Below are 21,391 nucleotides of genomic sequence, written 5' to 3' on the forward strand. Positions count from 1 at the left end.
TTTTCACCCACTCTAACACATTGTTTCTTTTAGGCTGATTTGATTATTTTATAGTATTATACTAACTGTATTTGACTAGTTCAACAATTCGGGGGGGCTCAGTATTTGCACAATGCTGGCTAAGGCTCCAATGACCCTACTGATCACAAGGTTCCTGAACGTTGAATGAAAGGGGTTTCTAACGTGACAGATTCAAAGCATCTAATCAAATAAAGTTATAGAAAAACAGCAGATGTTACTACTAAAATGAATACTGGCTGTATTCAGTCTGGATGGACCAGTTCCAGAGCTCTGGTATTGCGCCCGCTGGCTCAACTGGCAGAGACCCCCTAAATGAAACGGAGCCATCGTTAATGTTATTAGTTCCACCTGTGCTTTTCCTGCTATGACAAGTCCAAATGGCTGCCATAAAGCGGCCTGTGAGGACGTTTGGAAAACTAGTGGCTCTGTAATGTTGTTTTACTGTTCCGCTTTTAAGAGTTCACAGACTGTGCGGCATTTTGTCATCTTTAAATGGCTGTACCATACCAATTACCTTCTCACAATCTCCTGCAGATGATTACATGGTAAATACTGTAAGAGCTTGTGTGGCAATCATGGGCTTTAAAGTGTCATGTGTGGCAAACAAAAACTTTATTAAAAAAAATATATCTGTCCAATAGGACCAAAACAACACACACCAATAAAAGGAATGAATGCCTAGTTATTCCAAATAAGTGCTATGTTGTATATGACTTGTAGTAGGACAACACAGCTGTCGCTAATAACACCAATGATGGCTGCGCTTGATTTAACGTTAGTTAGGTATCGTAAATGTAATTCTTCCACTTTAAGCTCCCACAATGAGTCCATCAGTTTAAAACAAGCTCAGAACCAAACATTTTTAAAAATACTTTATTTAAAATGGAAAGTTGAGCATTAATAGCTCATCTTCCCCACCACCAACGTTTTACTTTTATGTGCCATGAAATAAAGTCTGGCCTGGAGGCTGGTCTCCACGTACAAGGCAGATCTTAAGTATCACAACAAAAACAAATTAATACACGTCTGTTAAGCAAAACTTTTTTTTTTGGTGGACATCATGCAGGGAACTTCGTAATTCAGGCATCGCAGGCAGTCATATTAACAGTATGTTTAACACATAACACGCACACGTTTTTGCAGTACATTTGTGGCGTCAGCTACAGCTATAAAGGCAGTTTATACAGCACAGTTACTCTCTCGCTGTCTCTCTTACATTCCCCACACACGCTTAATACTTTTTAAAGTCACACACACACACACACACACACACACACACACACACACACACACACACACACACACACACACACACACACACACACACACACACACACACACACACACACACACACACACACACACACACACACACACACACACACACACAAAGAAGATCCGATTTGGTCCCAAACAACCAGTTGATCAGAGGGCTGCTGTGACTGGTACACAGGCAGTTGTTCATAAGAACCAGGAAGTATTCAGTACCGAACTTGAAAAATATTATGGGTCAGTTTCAGTGACGAATGTAATGGTTTTAAAATCTGAGTTTCACGCTTCAATTTTCTTTGGGCTTTTGAAGTTCACTTTGTCACACCCACCTCTGCACACACATCTGTTACAATACAAAAGTAAAAGATAAAAACTGAACATTTTTGCTGTTACAATTACAGCACGAGCCGAGTCAGATGTCTAGAATACAATCCCCAATACAAAAGACCGCCACGTTTCTTTCAAACGACCACAAATTGCATGGATTTTTTACTCTGAACTTTGATTTGTTTTGCTTCTTTTCTTTGTCAACCTCTAAGTGGAGACATTTTTGCTGAACAATTTAATCCCATTACACAGAGCTGGGTTTATCCATGACATATAAAAATCGAAGAGTAATTCCCTCAATTTTAAAACCGCAGGCAATTTTTATACAAACACACTTGCACGGAAATTGACACCATCTGGGGTAAACATAAAAAACACATCCATTCATTTATAGTATATTACATATTTATAATGGAGGGGGTAACTATTTTTAACCATACAAGGAAAATTTCATTAAAAAGTTTAACAATTGCACATAATGGTTGGCTAAAATATTTCAGTGACACATTAAAAATGGCACTGTTATGAAAAATAGATCAGTTTTGAAAGTTTGAACAAAATTGTACATTTGCTTTTCTTTATCCTTTACAAAGTGAGGACATCATTTTTTTCTGGTAATAAAAAAAGTGTAAGAAAAGCTGCTGAGAACATATATAAAAAAAAAAACAGATTTGTGTACAAAGTGATGTGTTTTAAAACAGGCCCTTGCTTTTCTTCAGATTCTTTTGCTTCCAGTTTGGCAGGGCGTTGAACTCAACACGACTCATCTCGAGAAGTGTCTGCAAACATTAAAGACAACAAATGTTACATATGGCTGTTTTTTTTCAGTTAAAAGTTGTTTATGAGTTGTCCTTGACATGTAAAGGTTTATCTGCTTTAGCTTACACTCTTCATTCATCATTTTAATGACCTAACGTTACCTACAACATTGAGTCTTCTGATCCTGTTTGAGAGTAGCAAAGTGCCCTACCTTGAAGTCCTGGTCAGACAGGTAATCCTCCAGGCGTAGGGGGTCCACTCCCTCTGGAAGGGGTTTCCTGGTCAGCTCCTCGATGGAGTACTGCTGCTTACTGAGCTTAGACAACTCCTCCTTCACTAACATCACCTTGCTTTTGGAGCTCTGTGTAAATGTGTAAGGTAGAGTAGGTAAACAATTGCAAAACTGAAATACTGTACTTTCCATTGCTTTATTAGTTTAAGCTGGAATTATACATCTCACATAAGAGATACAATTCAATAATTCTTGTAGGAAATTATGTTGCACTGTTGTCTGCAGTTTGTATTCTACACTCTTATTTTTAACAACTCCTTGCTTCCTTTACAGAAACCGTGATTCTGCATGCCAGCTTTAAATAGACATACAGTATCTGCGGAATGACACTTTATCTGAACAGATCTGGTTGAGTGAGATGATTTGGATTCTTTCAGGAGTTAGCTACTCTTATCTAAGCTGTGACATCTGCCCTAACACACAACACAGACTTGTATAGTAATCCCACCTTTGAAGCGATACTGGCGTCCTTCTCCCAGTATGGAAAGATGTTGGTGAAGGTGAGAGGTTCACAGCCTGCTAGGACCAGATAGGCCAGAGGGGGGCGCCGCGGGTTCTTCTCTGTAAATCATCACACAAGCAATAGCAGTATTTAGGACTTACTTCTGCAAGTATTTGGCTGATCAGTAGTTGAAAAACACAAAAGCCTTGTTTATTAATTATCAGAAAGGGTTCAACAAATTACTTTTCTTATTATAATTCTGCGTGTGGCCTCCCTTTTAGTTGCCATAGCTCCCTATTGGAAAGATAGTAAGTGAGAGTCCTTATCAATTACTGGACATAATTAATTACGAGATCAAAGATAATTGAGCTACAGTGACCTCTGACCTTTGCAGTACTGCAGCACCGTCTCCATGGCACATTTCCTCTCGTTGTTCCAGCGTATCTTTGCAGAGCCGGTGCACTGCGTGTCTTCAGGCTGCCAGCCCTGCCACAGGTACACCTCCATCCGGTTATCCAGCAGGAACAGGGCTGGAGAAGCAATAGCATGAGAGTTAGATAAGACTCAGAGCATTTGAATGTAGAAAGGACAAAAAGGCTAGAAGGCTAGACCGTTGCACATTAAGTCCCAACAATGAAACATATCCATCAACAGCCTGTGAACTGAGACTCTTTTAAAGCACCTTTTTGTTTAGTTTTCATCAGTGCTAGGTTCAGGGAGCAACGTGGGAGTGTTTTTGTGTTGTGCTTCTCTGTGTGACCTAAATGAGAAATCTGCCAAGAACTTAATTAATTAAAAATATCTCTCATTCAGATCAAGGATGCTTCTAAAAAAAAAGAAAAAAACAAAACAAAACAAAACAACAAACTGATTTCTAAAATGATTTTGATGAATGACTCACAAGGGGGAAAGCTTCAAAATATGGGAGAGTGGGACTTAAACTACAGTCACTGACATCTAACCTAGCAAAGAAAAATGTTTTTCAGTATATAAATAAATTTTATGGCTTCATTTCTATTCCAGTATCATCTCCAGCTGGCTATTTAATCTTATTCTAAGATCAGAAGCAGTTTTACATTGATCTATATTCCAGAAAGAAACGAGTAATATTTATTTTCATAGAAAAGACAAATAGTAAACATAATTCACTGAAATGTATCAGTACTACAGATGTGTGTGTATGTGTGTGTGTGTGTGGTACCTGGCTGTTGTGCAGAGTAGAGGTTCTCCTGCAGGAAGGGCATGGCCATTACTCCCTCCGTCACCCTGGCTGGATACAGCTGCTCCTCTCCTTCGAACACCCCGGAGCTGGCACTCAGCCGGAACAGCCGGGGGGTGTAGTTGTACTTCCCTGGATCTGGAGGCGACACAACACACACATCTCACGTCATTCATGATCTTTCTCTGTCTCTTTCCTGCTTATAATTTGGGAGGTTGCGTGTGAATGTGGGGACACACCTTGCAGCATACAGTCGTATGCCTTCTTGTCCTGCAGGCCCAGAGCCTTCGTGAAGTCTGCGGGTTCAGATCCTTCCTCCACCTCCTCCACTTTGACGTTGCTGCCACTGCTCAGACCTAACTCTGAGGGACACCTTGGAGACACACACATTTGTTTATGCGCACATGTCCATCCATTACACATTTATACATCCATCTTCCTTATGCGTTTACCTCTGAGTTACTTTGTCTGCAGCTCTTTTGGCCACCTGCCTGGCACTGGCGTGTGCTTTACAGCCGTGCCACAAGTAGAGGCGGCCTTTCTGAGCGTTGAGAAGCACCAGGCTGGAACGAGAGCGCAGGCTGGCATGCTGGCAATCTACCTCCACCAGCGAGGCCTCCACCTCTGCCTCGCCACGGACGCAGAACATCCTCCAGCCACCTGCAGAGGAGAAGCAGACGTGGTTAGAAGTGTTTGACATTAAAAATTAAAAGGCAGTAGTGATTATGAGTCTACCCTTGTGTCGCAGTATTCAACTATAGCTGAGCATTCGTACAACTGTCCAATAAGTCTCTGCTTACCTGTGTTATTGGCACTGTCTTCTCTACTGCCCTTGTGGATGATCAAGCCTCCCTGGAAGAGCTGGAGGAAGCATGGAGGCTCTTTTCCTTCGCTTACCAACACCTGCACAATCAGATACAAACACACAAAGAAAGACACACTTTGATTAAATCCTATGTGAACACAGCCATTACTGTTGGCTAATAAATTAATACATGAATGGGTGAAGAAAAAGTAACTTTACCATTAAAAAGTACATCGTATTGATTTTGTGCGAATGTGATGAACTGATGACTCACTTGTGACCCCCTGTGGCTACCCAGCTCCACTGTCATTAGAGCCGAGGTTCCTTTCTCACTGACGCTGGAGTGACGGCCTTGCCAGAAAAAACAAGCAGTCCTCTCTCTTCCAGGAGCGCCGGCACTCAGCTCGCCAGGTTTCTGTCGCTTCCCCACTGACAAAAACAGAACAGAACCACATTAACCCAGCGAATGAAATCAGGACTTCTACTTTTGTAGAACCATAAAGTGTAACGCTAAAGCCTCTCTTCTTTCAAACCTTGTTAACCACAGATCAATCTTCCTCTTTCCGGATGCCTGATTTCCAGTTGCACTCCATCATAACTATCAAGTGAAGCCAGACAGATACTAATTCCTTCTGCCATTAATCTTCTTCCAGGTCTTCACACTTAAACGTCCACTGTTTCGGGCTACCTCTGTGCCAAATACATGACTCACCGAGTGTGGTGATGGAGTACTTCCATCGGATGATGTAGGCATCACCCTGGTGTAGTTGGCCCAGGCTCTCTTCAGGAAGTTCCTCCTCGCTGTGCTCCTTGATGTGCCAGGCATCTACAGCTACTGTCGCCAGCTCTGCCTGTCTTCCATCGTCCGCCCTCACTAGGCCATGGCCCCGCTGGACGTTCACCCCCTCGAGAAGGGTTTTCACCGGCTCCGGCTCGTTGTCCAGCAGCGCCTTGGCGTCACATGGCTGCAGTTCCAAGTCAAATGGGGAGCGTTCAGTGGAATGGACTGGGCTCTGAGAAGACAAAGGACGATTTTAATCAGTTTAGTCAGTATTTACTTTTTTTTGCTTCAGTTGCAATCTTCATGAATTAAACCACTATAGCAGAACAGTGTTTCCACTTAATTCCTTTAAAACAGATACCTACAGATCAACATGCCACAAATAAATATGAAATAATGAACATATCCAAATCAAGAACGAACCAAACAGGAGCCCAAAACAAGGACAAACAAGCAAAATAGATTTATGAAAGCTGTCACTGATTCACATATTATATGTATATAGACATTACATGGAAATACGCTTAGTCTAATCTGGTCTACCTTGACTTCCTCGGCTAGAGCCGCTTCCTCCTTCTTCCTCTCAGCCCAGTCCAGGAACTTCTCTCTGAACAGGGCCGTCTCATTGTGCTCTGACAGCCGGCCAAACAGAGTCCAGCTCGGACGACCATCCCCCTGCCTGAAAAATGAGAAAATAATTTCAAAATGTCTCCCTTTGTGCAGCTGTACTGGCAAGATAAAACCACTAGGGGCTACTATAACATAACCAGAATCTAACAAACTTTGCTGCCAATTCAGGCCCACTTTATGTCTCATAAAAGTGCATTGATTAAGTGAAAATCAGGCATCCAAAATGCTTAAAATAAAACCCCAAAAGTGCACTACAGAGTACTTATACAATTGTGTTAACTGCTAAAAAAGGTGGTACAATTAGATGTGATACTTACTGAGGCACATCCTCATTCGTGCAGGAGGAATCTAAAGGGTTGACTCTGCAGTTGCTGTAGTCGTAGCTGCCGCTGTAGAGCTGTTTGCCCAGTTTCACAGCAACCTTTCTGTCACTCAAGGGGACATCCTTTCCATGCCAGACATACACTTCGCTGCCAAAATCAAACACTAAGACCTGGTATTGGCAGCAGGCGGAAGGAGGAGAGAAAGTGAGAGAAATGATGTTATTGCAGTTACATGCAAAACAACAGAAACAATGTCTGTCAGGACTATTATGGATGCTTTATGAACATCTATAACTTTTATATCACACTTTATATGCAGTGTCTTAGACTTTTCCAGATGTAAAATGGATCAAATTTGTTTTCCACACTTCAGCATATGAGGTCATTACTCTAGCAGTGGTGTTACCTCTTTAGAGTTGAGCAAGGAGACACTTGGGATGGAGGCCCAGGCATCTTCATGAGGCACCAGTTTGTCTCCCTGGAGTCTGTACACACCATTAGAGTCTAACACACCACTCTCATACAGCTCATCCTCCTCTGGCTCTCCTGCCCCTATAACACACAAACACAAACACACACACAAAGCACAAAGAGCAGGGTGAGCATATGTGTAGGTGGTTAGACAGACAATCCTTCAAATGCTGAGGTTCAACAGGTTCAGTTAAAAAGCATATATATTGTGACAGAATATATAATGAGTGTATGAACCTCTGTATTGGGTCTGTCCTCCCAGCAGGCTCCAGAACTCTCTGGCCCATCTGCTGTCAGTGTTGATGCCCTCCTCCAGCACTGTCACCTGGGGGGCCTTACACCCAAGGTCCCTCTTGGCCTGAACAAACGACGCCATCTCTGACGCCTGGTCACACACAAAGCACATTGTATATATCACAACTGTATTTGAGTGGAAACGTTATCACCTGTCTAAAGATTTAAAACTGGTTCTGAAGCGTTCTTGAGGGTTTTCATTATGTGGGAGAGGGTCTCTACCTTGGCTTTCTCAATAACGTTGGCAAACTCGCCGCTCCACATGAAGCAGTGTTTTGGCGTTATGAGAAGGAAGCAGTCGCCGCTGTTTAGAGAGCGGGCTGTTGGCTCCATCAAGCGCACTTGCACATGCCTCCGACCTACAGATAAAGCAAACCATAGTCTTAATTTGAAACATAAATCACCGATATAAATCTGTAATTAAATATTCTTCATGGTACATTAAATTAACAATCTTAAAAAATTACACAAGAAACACACTTGAGAAATTTGCAGTAGTTAGTAGCAGTTTCAAACTGTTGTGTAATTTGCTCTTTATTAAAAATCGTTACGGGTGATAGATCACCATAAATCAGACCTGCATTTGTATTCGAAACAGACACACTCTACAATCTCTTTTGTTTCTGACCTTTAATGCGAATGAGCATGAGCTTGTTGAAAGGCAGCGCACTGTTGTTGGTGACAACATCGGTGGACTTCACATTGCGCAGGTTGACCTTGCGGAAGTTCTCCTTGCTGGCGAGACCCGCCAAGGCCACATCAGCCAGGTTTGTTCTGGAGTGTTTTGCCACTTTGAGGGAGAGAAACCAAGACAATTACACACAGTTGAAGTGTTTTTAAACAGTGCTATTCTTGATCTATACTGCCATCTCGCTAATTATAACAAACAAAGCCCACGGCCAGATTTATAATATAGATCAGAAGATACAGAACATGTTTTCCAATTTCTTCTTTCATGTGAGCCATACTAGACATCTTAAACATAGCTGCGGTGCTCACTTCCTCTTGTGAAACCAGTTAACCTGTGTCACTGAGGTCTGACTGGTCTGTGAAGTGTCTCTATAAAGAGGAACTGAATGTAGGAAATACGCAGGCTGCGGATGAAAACTACACAACAGTATATGAATATCAGGTAGCTAACTGAGTAAGTTGATTTAGTCCTTGAGTACAGATTACTTTTTGCTTTCATGCAATGTGTTTACTGTGCATACACTTCAGTAACAGGGTTACTGTTGTCTTTCTGTAGTAATCTGATTGATTAATCATCATGTAAACAAGAAACTCGGGCTCTATAATGAGGGTAGGGCATTAGAGTAACCTGCAGAAAGCTGATTTTCTGGTATCATAGGTTGTGTTTAGACCTGATATTGTATAACGTGTCTTCAGTGACCCTGAAGTGACCCTTACAAGTGGACAGCACTAGTACAAGTGTGAATGCACCCAAGACACATTGGAGATGCATTGAGATTCAATCAAATTGTCTGTTTCAACTTAATTCACCACTTAACTAGTAACCGCAATATCCTCAGACTCCCTTAAAAATCCATTTTGAGAGTGGCTGAGAGAGGATAAACTTTATCAAGTTTGTGAAATGCCGTCTATGACAAATTCTTGATTATTTGGACCTTTATTTATATTTGGAAAATGTTAGATATTAAGTTATTCTTTTATTTGTGTAAAAAACATGGTGTCCGTTGTCCCAGCATGTTGGCTATAGCCCGGCAGGAGAGACACTCGATGGAGCAAACAGTTTTAGATTTTGTATTATTTTGGAGATTCCATTCAGGTATCAAATGACTTTTATCTTGTTATTTTTCTGTATTTTTTTCCCCTCTTGTTATTGTTAACACCAGTAGAGCACAGCAGAGTTTTTAAGAAAAACACAACATATCTTGGTAGAGTCATTAGACAACAAGATTTAGTTGTGGATTTAACTATTGGTGGTCCGTGAAAGCTGTTAAGCCATAAACAACTCTTGAGCCCAGCTAGGAAGCCTTAATAGCACTGCAGTAGGTAGGTTAGTCTTACTCCTCTCCACTTGGATCCTCTTGGTCTCCACTGTGGCTACATTAAGCCTTTGCTCGGTGTAGACCTGGCGGATGTCGTTGCGGGCAGCCAGAGCCCGCAGGGGGTTCCTGGAGCCCTGGTTTCTTCTGGCTGGTCGGACTGCTCGCTTGTGTTCTGCTACAGCTGATGTGAGCCTGAAGACACAAATGCACAAAACAGTGGTCATTTTCAATTCAAGCAACTGAGGACCTGAGAATGACAGGTCTGATCTTATTCATGATATATTAATGCAAAATATAACTTTTGGGGGATTTTTTAATGTCCATTCCATCTTTCGCTCAACTCCAAGTTAAACGGTTTTACAATTACTTGTGTTGTTATTGTTGTTGTGTCGCCTTATATATGTGGATTATAAAGTTGCCACTGATGTTAACAATAGTTAGGACAGGATTGATGGCAAATTATCACATAAACAATACATTTCTGTCAATAAGATACAGAAAAAGTTCTTAGGCGAATGGTTAATAGTGTAATTCGTTATTGTTACGATTATTATAAACTAACTTTGGTGTATCGGCCTGGATCTGGCTGAGGTCCTCCTCCGTCAGAACCACACTGGAGTCCTGGAGGGTCGAGGGTGAGACAGCTTTGTAGAAGTTGCCGAATGTCTCCTCATCATCCAGAGTCATCACTTCTTTCTCCCTCTCTTCCGTCACCTCGATGGTGGATGTCTTGCTTTTGCTCACGCCTGACCCACACATCGCGGGAGGAAACAGGAAGGAAGTAACAGGAAGTGTTACACGAGACTTTTTTGTTCTTTTTGCTGAATTATGCTTTTGGTGAACAGGACAAAGACAAGGTCACAGTGAGGTGATTCAGATATACTATACAAAACGTGTTGGATATCCGGTTATGTAAACTTGCTGTGTCGTGTGAGCTGTAATGTTTAATAAACACTCTGGTTATGTGGCAGTAAAAGAGATTTAAGATTGGGATTAAGTAAATGTGGAATAACAAATTTGATCACATACATGTACAATAGGCCCTTAATAACACAATGTGTGATTAAATATCATCCTTTATGGGAAATGACAACAAACAGGGGGATTGTACCTTTATTGTGGAGCTTGTCGAGGAAAGACTCGAGCTTGTCAAGCCTTTTATCTCCTTCCACCTTGACATCAGTTCTACTGGAGATTTCTGTCCAGCAAAAACAAACAGAGGCCCGATTAATCTTTACTTCACAGACTTATTTATTTCAAATTATACGTTTTTAAAATTAAAATTGTTTAAACAGTTTACATTTTAATTATTAACTGAATGACTGTTGGAGTGGAATGTCTACTACCTTCGTGTGGCTTCACAGGTGTAGCATTGGACTTCTTGAGAGAGATAAGGGGAGACTCTTCTTTTCCCGTATCTGACACAAGACCTGGTGGAACAAAAGGGTGAAAATCAGGACCGCAACTAATGATTCTTTTCATTATTGATTAATCTATGTATGGTCTCAATTAATCGATTAATTGTTTTGTCTAAAAATGTGAAAAATACAAATAAACAATTCCAAGGTGGCACATTCGTTTTATTGGACCAATAGTCCAAGCAAGCAGAGTCTAAGACCTAAAATACACTTGCAGGAATGGAAAAGTCATGCAAGAGAATAGAGATTTTGCAAGATCTGCTTATTAGCATATCACTGCAGAACAATAAGCGTGCTCAGGCCAAAATGAACAAACATTGAAGTTTCACCTCTCTTGGCCATGCGTCCAGCCACAGTGAACTGGATGGAGTCATTGGCTGCTCCTTTGCCTTTGTTTTTCCACTGCTCCTCCTTGTCTTTAAGGATCTTCATCCTTTCCACCAGCGACATCTTGGGCTCCACATCTACACCGGACTTCTGTTGGAACGTTTATTCAAACAGACAGTTATGAGGACACAGTGAAGTAACCACGAGTGAGCAAGAAAGGTTGCATAAGGATAGGAGAAACTACTGGTGATGGTGAAGGAAGATATTGAGATAGAAATTAATTTAGTAGGGAATTATGAAAAATTCCATCACTTTCCAATGATTTCTGGGTGTTGGTGAGGTCTCCCAAAAACAACTAATCCAGAGGTTTTCACTGTGTTATTGAAACTTTATTTTTACAAAAAACAAACAAAACATGAAGAATGTTGAGGCCTGACAATAAAATACTAAAATCCTTAAAATTTATATACCGAGACCATCCATCACCGACTATTCAGTAGAGCTTTCCTTGCGTGATTTACTCCTACTGCCATTTTTGCACCTGAACTCCACCATTAAAAATGAATTAGCAGAGTCTTACTGGTCCCCCTGGTCCCACTGGACCTCAGGAACTGTTATAGTAATTAATGATATTCCACTGCTAAATATCTGAAGCGTTTTATGGCCTTGCCTGGGTTTTTATTGCCTGCCTCCCGTTATTCCTTCGCAAATAATGAGCAATTGACTGGGTGTAATGTAGCATGAGTGGTGACTTCCTTTCCACAGTAGGTTATACACCTCCACACTATGAATACACAGGAGAAACACACTCAAAAAAAAGTATTCTAAGCAGATACACGGCATGAAGCAAAGTTATTGTACAAGATGAGAAAATGGAAGAAAAAAAGGTATCCAAAACTTGATTTGGGATTACTTGTGTTATCTGAATTCTTAAGAGAGCAGCAGCAGGCCAGTGTGTGCTGCAAGAGATGAAAGTAAATGACAAACAAATGATTGGAGTTCCCGAAGCCAAATAGCTTGTTACGGTCCTAGAGGAATTTTCTTTATGGATGAAGGATGATCTGCTGACTGTCACACTGTAATTCATAGCATCATCTTTACTGTAAGCTCTGAAGAGTCAACTAAAACATTCACAGATGTCAGCGGCTTTAAGGAGAAAAAGATGTTGTGGCTAAAGCGGTGAACTGCAGCCAGACTGCTGCAGGAGGACTTTCATTGCAAAATCATCTGTCCTCTAATTTTTGGCAATAAATTGATGTCAATACAAAAGTATTAAGCTGAACGATTTGAGAAACATGGTCTGACCTTTCAAACTTTAGCTTCTATAAATGAACCTTCATGCCTGTCTTGGTTGTCTTAAACAAGCTAAGTTTGTACCAAGCGTGATCGAATGTATTTCTACATGAAAAGAGCAAGTAAAGAAATACAGAGATAGATAGATATTAAGGACCTCTTCCTCAGTGGGGTTTCCTTACTCGAGAACTTACACTGGCATGTTATGAGCATATTAACCAGACAACAGCTAGGAGTCTTCATTTTGTAGTTTTCCAACTCACAAAATTTGTTAATTAGCTGCAGCTGACCACAATTCTTGGCTACAGAGCTAATGGAGTCAAATGCTAGTGTTAAGCTATGCAGGACATTTCTACAAAATTAATTGATTAGCCGTACAAGAGCAGGAACAACAGCAGACTGGATGTGAATTTTAAGAAGCAATATTATGAACAGACCACTGTGACAAACAGGCAAACTGTCCAATAACTCACAGTACAAATTATCAATGATATAAACTTTGAACAAGCTACAGTATGCTATTTTCAAAGGCTAATTGAGTTAGCCTTTGAGCTACAGCCTTAGCTATTGGACTAACTGATGCTTACAGCTACCGTTCAATATATTTTCACTAAACCATTGATCAATTAAAACAAATGTTTTATACATTTTGTCAATCAACATAAACGTTAGTCACTACTACATTACCTAAAGCTTTATTTCTATCTATTTATTTCTAAACTTAATTTTGAAAGAGAAGTCGTACAGATCGGAGTTAAAAAAGCCAAAGCCAAAGGTTGCTTGGAAAAGCAGAAGAAAAATAACTTGGCCGTTTAAGAGGCTCTGCGACTGGAAGGTCAAAAGTTTAATCCAACAACAGTCTAACAATATATTTACTGCTGAACTGTCCCTGAGCAAGACTCTCCAGCCCTGCTTAACCAATCATTTTTGATACCCTGAGAGGGAAGGAGCTGGAAATTGCCCCGTGATATAAGAATAACGTAGTCTAATTTAAATAACAAGCCTGAGGAGTGTGTTATTTGTCCTGAATGAATGTGACACATGGTGTGATATACAAACAACCATGTAGTAACTAAATGGGGGGAAAAAACCACCAGTTTCCTTCTAACAATCTTCCACTCAAACACATACACACCCTCTCTCCATCTGTCTTTTTGCCCTTTTTTTTTGTACTTGTTGTATGGTGTGGTCAAACATTAGCCTGACATGAGAGAAAAGTTCAAACAAATACATTTACCCACACTAGCACACACAGAGTTAACACACTAGGGCTGGACATCAAAGTGAACTCTTGCTGACTTCATAACATGAAAGAATACATCTTCTGACCTACAGAACTGTTTCTATATGTCTTGAAGGCAGCATGAGCGAGATACCTTAGTAAATCCAGTTTCTTTTACCTTTAAACTATTAATACTCAAAACATACATCTCCCAATAGCCTGCACACTACCTTACATTCTCTCGGTACAATAAGGATTGTAAACTACAATACCTGTCACCTCACACAGTCTTAAAGCCTTCTCACACACATACAGACTGACGCAGGCCCTCCAGCGAGCAGCCCATCTCTGGAGTCAATCAGAGAGGGGAAATACCTTGGCCTGACAGGACCCCAGAGAGATGGGAGGGGAGGAAAGGGTCTGGGCCTCAAGCCCCCACAGGAAACCATTTTTCTCAGCCCTGCCTTACTGTACAGTCCAGGCAGTACCTCAGTCAAACCACTGACACAGATATCGACCGACTGAGGGCCAGCAAACCTCATTCATGTAGCAATAGCGAGTGTGTTGACAGCTCTCATTTCTTTGTGGTAATACTCAGAGAGTGTGAGAGGTTGTCCAGAATACAGGTAGAGGAAAGGGGGCAAAATTAATTTATTAAGTCCATGCAAAGGGGCACATATGTGCAGTATGTACACACTCACCTGAAAGGACTGGGAAAGGTTGACAGGCAGATGTCAAAGAAAGGGGTAGAGTCCGCAGGAAAGGACAGAGGAAACTAGAGGGTAAAAGGAGGAGGAATAGAAGAAGAGGAGAGGGAAATTATCAGAAGAGTATGGAGGAGAAAGAGCAGAGCAGGGCAATATTAGGCCGCAACAGCTGGAATGAGTGGGTTTCTGTATGGAAGCCTAAAGAAGAGACAGTTAAAGTCATCTAAAGCCTGGCATAAAGTTTGGGAGGATGGGAGAGAAAGGAAAAGGGAAATAAACTGCTTTCAGTTTTCAGTTTAAACAGTCAGGTGAAGAGGACAAACACCATGAACTGAAAGCAATGCATGTGTGACTCATTCCAATTTATGAGGGTATGAACTAGCAAGAGTTGAAATCGAGTGTAAATGTCACCCCATTGGTGGAATTAATGCAAAAAGTTTGACTCCTTTCAGTGTATTGGCTTTCTACAGATCAGTTTTCTTTTCAAACAGCCTAAAAAAACCTTTTCAACACACAATGTATTGGAGATTATCAACTCATCTTTAGTTGTTTTTATCTCAAAAACATTTCATGGAAATCAACACACCAGGGACAATATTTCCAACGGATCATTAGTCTTAATGGACTGGACCAGACTAGTCTTCAATGAGTCATCACTGGAATACAAAACCTAGACCTTTAGCAAATCCTGAGGGATTTGAAAGCAAACTGTCTTACTGTCTGTGTGGACACTACACTTTAAAATAAAATGGAATTTAGAACAACAAAACCTTTTTTATTTAGATACAATTAAACATGGACTATTGGTACGCTGCAAACTTATCATTAACAATCATTACTCAAGACAAGACGGACCATCTTTCAATTAAATTTACAACGAGGCCTCACTTTACAACACAACTGTGGTGTACAGAACAGCTTAGCAGGAAACATCTGGAGCTGGTTGAAGATGACCATGGTGTGTACCATGCATGTTACATTCCCCAGTCTCCCACATATCAACCAAAGAGCAACAACATCTGCTCCGGCTTGGCAGTGCATGAGGTAAAACAACATGCCTAAACATGTAAAACCAATGGCAGAGAAACGGAAATGTACCAAGAATAATCACATGTAAGTAGACGCCCCATAGCTAATGCCGACAGGGCATTAATGCCAATAATTTAGCCAAACTGTGTATTATCTCTGATGCGAGTTAGTTTCCCCAGGGCTGTACAGTAGCAGCCGCAGTGCACAGCAGCCTCCAGACCAATTCACAGGCAATAACCTCAGATAGAATTAAAGGACCAAATCCGCAGACATTTTGGACACCAGCTTGGCCTTCTTTCATGCGTGTGAGTGTTGAGGATGCAGTTTTTGTGCCATTAATGGAACTACACTGAATTCTTATCGACTCGTGTGTTGATTCATCATAATGAAGACAGACCACACAAATATAAAATTACATCAGTTGTTTAGTATTTAGTTGACTGGGGATTTGTTCACATTTTTGGCTGTCTGTACTTACTTATAAAAGTGGCTTTTTCCAGACTAGTGGATTTATTCTAAGGTTAGGTCATCCTTGGATGAAGGATGAACCCAAACCAGAAATCCCCCAAGAGGATCATTGATCTTAACAGACATCAAGCCAAGAGATGGTCTGTATAAAGAAGCATGACATCACTTCAATCTTGTTGTCCAATTGACTGTTTGGGGATATTCCTTGTGGCACACATGGGGGTTTTCCACTGCTGTAGCACCATTGTTTGCTTGCACTGGTTATTACAGAGTGTAAGTGTTTTTTTACCACTTGAAAACAAGGAAGGGTGGTCTTGTTTGTTTAGGAGCAGAGCTTGTCGGAACCTGCATGCACTTCTATCACCACTTAAAAAAATGCCAGTTATCTTAGCATGCGTCTAATAAACACTGACCTCTGTAAAACTGTCTGACCTGGATGTACATTTGTGAGACATGAAAGTTGATAAACACAAAAGCTTACTTACTGAGGGAATTGTTTTTCTAACTTTCGGTATAGGAGACGAGGAGAGCACACAAACCAACAAAGGAAGCAGGCATTAGTTTGGAAGGTTTGCAGGTGTTTGGTCATGGTGTAGGATTTTATTTTTACAAGGGGAAGGGGCGTGTTTCTCTTTCTCTTTGGGAGGCTGGCTAAGCCCTGGATCTCTGGCTTTGGTATCACCACTCCCAAATCTGCTGCACTCCCAAGCCCTACTAACCTCACACCCTTTTGGCAGCAGCTCCGGGGGAAATAAGCTGATTCAGCAGAGGAAGAAATGTGTCCCTGGCCAAATCTTTCTCTCCCTGCACACAAAGCTGAGGGGAAGCCTCGACATATGGCAGGATTTGCTCATTACTGCCCTTTTATCCACCCAAAAAAACAACGCACTCCAACAAAAAAAGCTTGTATTTTAAAAGAGGTCTTGTAGACCTGTTACTCATTCTAACCAACCAACTACACAACGAGTTTGCTCAATAGGTACAAACTTACCTTTTTCCTCCAGGAATTTTCAGCATCTTGGAGCTGACCGAAGCGATCAGCCAGTGATGTCTGGATCAGCTCGGTTGGCTTTGCCTTCTTCAGTCTGTCCTTCTTCTCACCATCGCTAGTGAAGTCTGCCAGTCTGAAAATCCCAAAAGACACATTAGTTCTTTACCCTGATTTTTCAAGACAGCATTGATATTTACATTTGTTATATTTACTATGCAATTAAGTATTTGTAACATTCAAACGCACTGCTTTTGCTCTTAATAGTTATTTAATTACTGGGTGCTTTAGTTATATGTCTCAAATGATAATGAATTCATTTAAATATACTGAAAGGGTGCAAGGATAGATCTTTGTGTGGACAAAGTTTGTTGAATTGAATTCTAATTGTCAAAGTGCCACTGTTCTCAGGTCTGAGCTATAAGAACTTAAACAATATTATAAAAATATTGGAGGGACAAACTGACTGCGATGACTTAAGTAAAACAGTAGTGAAGAAGTGTGTTCAGGGCTAAAGATGTGCATTGCCCTTGAGGCAACAAAACCTCGTAGATTAAGTTTTATTTTAATGTTTTTATTTCACATAAAGCCCCCACACTTCATAATAATGCATGCTGCTGTGAACATCCAATGACCTTTGTTTGAGTAAAGAGCCCTGGCTTCCATTCAAACTGCTGTCCAGGTCTTCAACATCCTCCGACACTGTGGACCTCTGCTCAAGGCTCTCGTCAGGCGAGGGACTCCGCATCTCCTCATAGCTCCCTCTACTGCTAATGCTGCTTCCCCCCGTCTGTTGTCTGCTGATGCTGAAGCTCCCTCCATCTGCGATATCATCAGTTAATGACCCATCCTCTCTTTCATTTTCCCCATTGGCCTCATCCTCCATCTCCTCTTCCTCGTCCTCCATCTCCTCTGCCTCCTTCTCCTCCTCCTCCTCCTCATCCTCCATCTCCTCCTCACTCTCGGGGTGGCTGAGAGTGACACTGCTTTGTCGGGCTGGTGCGCAGTCCTGCGTCGATCCCTCGCTGTGGTCCGACTCCACGCTTGTGGAGCGGCTTTTCTTTAAGATTCCCTTGATGCCTCGTGGCCCTGAGTCTTGGCGCTGAAGTGAGGCAAGCTGGCAGGGAGGAGAGGGAGGGGGGGAGGCGTCTCTGTTCTTGTTGAGGGGGAGAGCTCTGTCAGAGTAGACGCTAGAAGGCTGATGTAGGGGGGGAGAAAGAGAAAGAAGTCTTTTTTACTACGAGCTGTAATATTTATAATATCTGGAACAGATTATTAAAGTTCCAGTACTACGTGAAGTGTATTCTACGGCCCCCTGATTATAACATAACTCTCTCTGACCATGCCTGATCAACATTTTCCAATTTAAGCTCCTCTGCAGTTTCCACATAAACAGTGAAAACCCCCTTTCTTTCTACACAAACATATACACAAACAGACACTGTTACAAACAGTACTACTGTTCCTGCTTTCAGAGACCTACTGCTGTTATCAAGAGAATATGGGTTAGGGGGTGTCAGATGGATTAGGGGGTTAAAGGGATATAAAAGTGGAGATAAGGGGGGGAAAAAAAGAAGACTTAAAGCTTGTGAAAGCGGAAACAATGGTGATTAGAAAAACGGATGAAGTAAAAGTCCAAGAGTAAATGGGTGGGAGAAGAAGAAGCAGACAGCAAGCAGTGTGTCAGCAAAGATTATGGGGGGACTCAGCCTTTGTCAATAAATCTGCAAGATGTGTTTGGGATGTTTGGGATATGTTAGTTTTTTTTTTCCCCAGAAAGAAAATAGCAACATATGTTGCGTTGAGTAATGCTCTAACTATAAGACAAAAGCCTTTTGATCAAAGACAGCATAAAATCTTGAAAATGTGATAATGCGTTTTAAAGAGTAATGCAGTAAATATTGACATGAAATAACCCATACACACACATGCCCTTTTGTGTGTCTTCAATATGTTATTGCTTAGATGATACAGCAGCAGCAGCTGGAACAACAGCAGACGACCTACTGACAGGTCAAAGGTTATGAGGGAGTGCTGATTTAGGAGGAGATGAAGGGACAAGCAGATTGTGAGGCCAGCTGGGTGTAAAAGTGCAATGCTAACCAGGTGGTCTTCTGAAATGAAAACCACCAGTGTATAAAGTGTTTGATAAACATTTCATGTCCATACTTTCATTACTTGTGAGGGTCAGTTTAAGATCAGGGTGACGTGATCACATTTTGTCCAGATGCAACTGTACATCGGTGACATGAATTACAATCTACGCCAACTTCAAAAACAATAAAAACTAAACCAGACCAGACCAAGAGGTAAACAGAGCCAAAGTTAAGGTGAGTAAGAGTTTTGGAATCGGCTCGCATGCGGTGGTAACATTTTTCAGATTTGCAACAAAAGCGGTCAAAAATATGATCTTTCCAAACAAAATCCAGAGCGATACCTTTAGCAGTGCTGTGTAGTATGAACTCTTAAGAAGACTTACTGGAGAAAGAAAACATACTGACCTTCTTTTCTTCCTCAGTGGCAGCATATTCGCACTCATCTTCAGCTTCATCGGTGGCCTCTTTCTCATCCATTACCTTGCTTATATCAGTTTTGGAAAGGCTGAAACAGACAGAAAAAAAACAAACATTATAATATTTAATGTCAAAACAATTCAGCCATTATATACTGAGGTTTCAAGAAAACCACAAACTGCAATTATTCCAATGTAACAATAATTAGTCTGCTGTGCCACCACCATCCTTCTGTCATAGATGCATAACCAGTGGTTAGTGATATAATCAGTTACCATCCGCATTTTTTACGTTATACTAAATGTACTACAGTTAGGGATGCAACGATACCAGTTTTTTCAAACCTATACGATACCGATACTTGGATCTGAGTACTTGCCGATACCGAGTACCGAATGCCGATACTTCTACCACAAAAAAAAAAATGCACTAAATTTTTTGACCACAAAATAAATGTAGAGTAACCTAACAAAAACAGAATAGGCTATAACCTATAACTTTCCTTAAATGTAAATGTCAATTTTATATTTCCATTGAGTAGTGATTACTTTTGTACAGCAGGCTATATTGAGGTCTTGACTTGAACCTTTTCTGACAATATTGTTAGGTTAGAAATACAAGGCGGAGGTAAGGTTTTAATCGCGGATGCAGCACGGAGCCACGGCGGGTCCGCGATCCGCCTCCGTAGCGGATCCGTTTCGCTGGTCCGTTCCGGAAGCCGCCATACCTCGCCGCGGAGTCCTTTTGCTGTGTGGGGATATCTCCCCTTGCCGCCAATGATGACAAGCTACCCTCTGATCGCGGTCTTCATGCAAAGCAATTGCATGTAATAAATTGGTATCGGTTCATGGTATCGATTAACTTTAACGAGTACGAGAACGAGTATATAAGACTAGTATCGGTCCGATACCCGATACCAGTATCGGTATCTGTGCATCCCTAACTACAGTAATACAGTAGCAGATACCCACCCCGAACTGTTACTGAATCTATCTGGGTAAAGCTTGATCCATTTTAATTTCACTATTATTTAATTGATTAGGATTAAGCCTAATGACAGAAAGTGTAAGAATGACTATTCTTTTCAAAGGTTTCACAATCTTCACTGTTAATCTGCCAATCTACAGTATAGTTGTGGAATAACTAAACCTTATCACACAGGGATCCCTGACACTATCTACTACGGTTCTGCAGCCTGATGTGTCTTGGTGGTTACTGACACATCAAAAGATTGAGAACCACTGCTCTACACTACTACAGAAGATTTTATAAGGTTTTTGTTTTCCTTTTTTACAAATACAAAGGGCGTTGCCACAATCAGTAAAGTATTACTGATTTGGTGCTTTGTAATCAAACTAGGCACTGGGCCAGAATGATGATAAAGACACTGAACTTTGCTAATACACCACAGCAAACTCTGGCAAGCTAAGTAGGTCCACAAGCCCATGATTATCTCATCTGATGTGTTTTTAACCATTGCAAGTTACTGATGCTCCAACACATTCGCTTTTGCTTTTAGCATGCTCCTGAGCAAAGTCTTTTCAAGTTATTGTTTAATTTTTGTTTGGTTTGTTGCACACAGTGCGTTGGTGCTTTGCTGAAAAGGTCAGTGACAAGGTTCAGAAGAAAAATAGTCAAATATACTGATATTACTTGGAGGAAACAAAGTAGTTTGTAGGTCAGTTCAAACTCCATGTAGACAAAAAGGGACAGGAATGAACTTATGTCTTTAGCCTATCGACAGACAGACAGACAGACACACACACACACAGACACACACA

The 21,391-nt window shown here is 41.1% G+C and overlaps 1 protein-coding gene across 1 annotated transcript in view; it reads right to left on the reverse strand.

Annotated features, from left to right (window-relative positions):
* Positions 1-878: 878 nt before the first annotated feature.
* The window catches only part of svild (supervillin d), a 45,032-nt gene continuing 24,519 nt past the window's right edge, over positions 879-21,391 (reverse strand). Inside the window, exons 6-29 of the mRNA XM_051417561.1 lie at positions 19,599-19,698; positions 17,733-18,295; positions 17,101-17,233; positions 11,393-11,540; positions 10,992-11,075; positions 10,757-10,843; positions 10,208-10,391; positions 9,665-9,837; positions 8,265-8,426; positions 7,859-7,995; positions 7,580-7,727; positions 7,278-7,423; positions 6,866-7,041; positions 6,462-6,597; positions 5,850-6,150; positions 5,412-5,566; positions 5,133-5,235; positions 4,785-4,992; positions 4,572-4,705; positions 4,315-4,470; positions 3,500-3,643; positions 3,120-3,232; positions 2,591-2,740; positions 879-2,399 (exon numbers count right to left, since the gene is read on the reverse strand). Coding sequence (XP_051273521.1) covers positions 2,313-2,399; positions 2,591-2,740; positions 3,120-3,232; positions 3,500-3,643; positions 4,315-4,470; positions 4,572-4,705; positions 4,785-4,992; positions 5,133-5,235; positions 5,412-5,566; positions 5,850-6,150; positions 6,462-6,597; positions 6,866-7,041; positions 7,278-7,423; positions 7,580-7,727; positions 7,859-7,995; positions 8,265-8,426; positions 9,665-9,837; positions 10,208-10,391; positions 10,757-10,843; positions 10,992-11,075; positions 11,393-11,540; positions 17,101-17,233; positions 17,733-18,295; positions 19,599-19,698 — 3,928 coding nt within the window. The 3' untranslated portion in view covers positions 879-2,312. The remainder of the gene's footprint in view (positions 2,400-2,590; positions 2,741-3,119; positions 3,233-3,499; positions 3,644-4,314; positions 4,471-4,571; positions 4,706-4,784; positions 4,993-5,132; positions 5,236-5,411; positions 5,567-5,849; positions 6,151-6,461; positions 6,598-6,865; positions 7,042-7,277; positions 7,424-7,579; positions 7,728-7,858; positions 7,996-8,264; positions 8,427-9,664; positions 9,838-10,207; positions 10,392-10,756; positions 10,844-10,991; positions 11,076-11,392; positions 11,541-17,100; positions 17,234-17,732; positions 18,296-19,598; positions 19,699-21,391) is intronic.

The sequence above is a fragment of the Dicentrarchus labrax genome, unplaced genomic scaffold, assembly GCF_905237075.1.
Source record: "Dicentrarchus labrax unplaced genomic scaffold, dlabrax2021, whole genome shotgun sequence".
Taxonomy (NCBI): Eukaryota; Metazoa; Chordata; class Actinopteri; family Moronidae; genus Dicentrarchus; species Dicentrarchus labrax.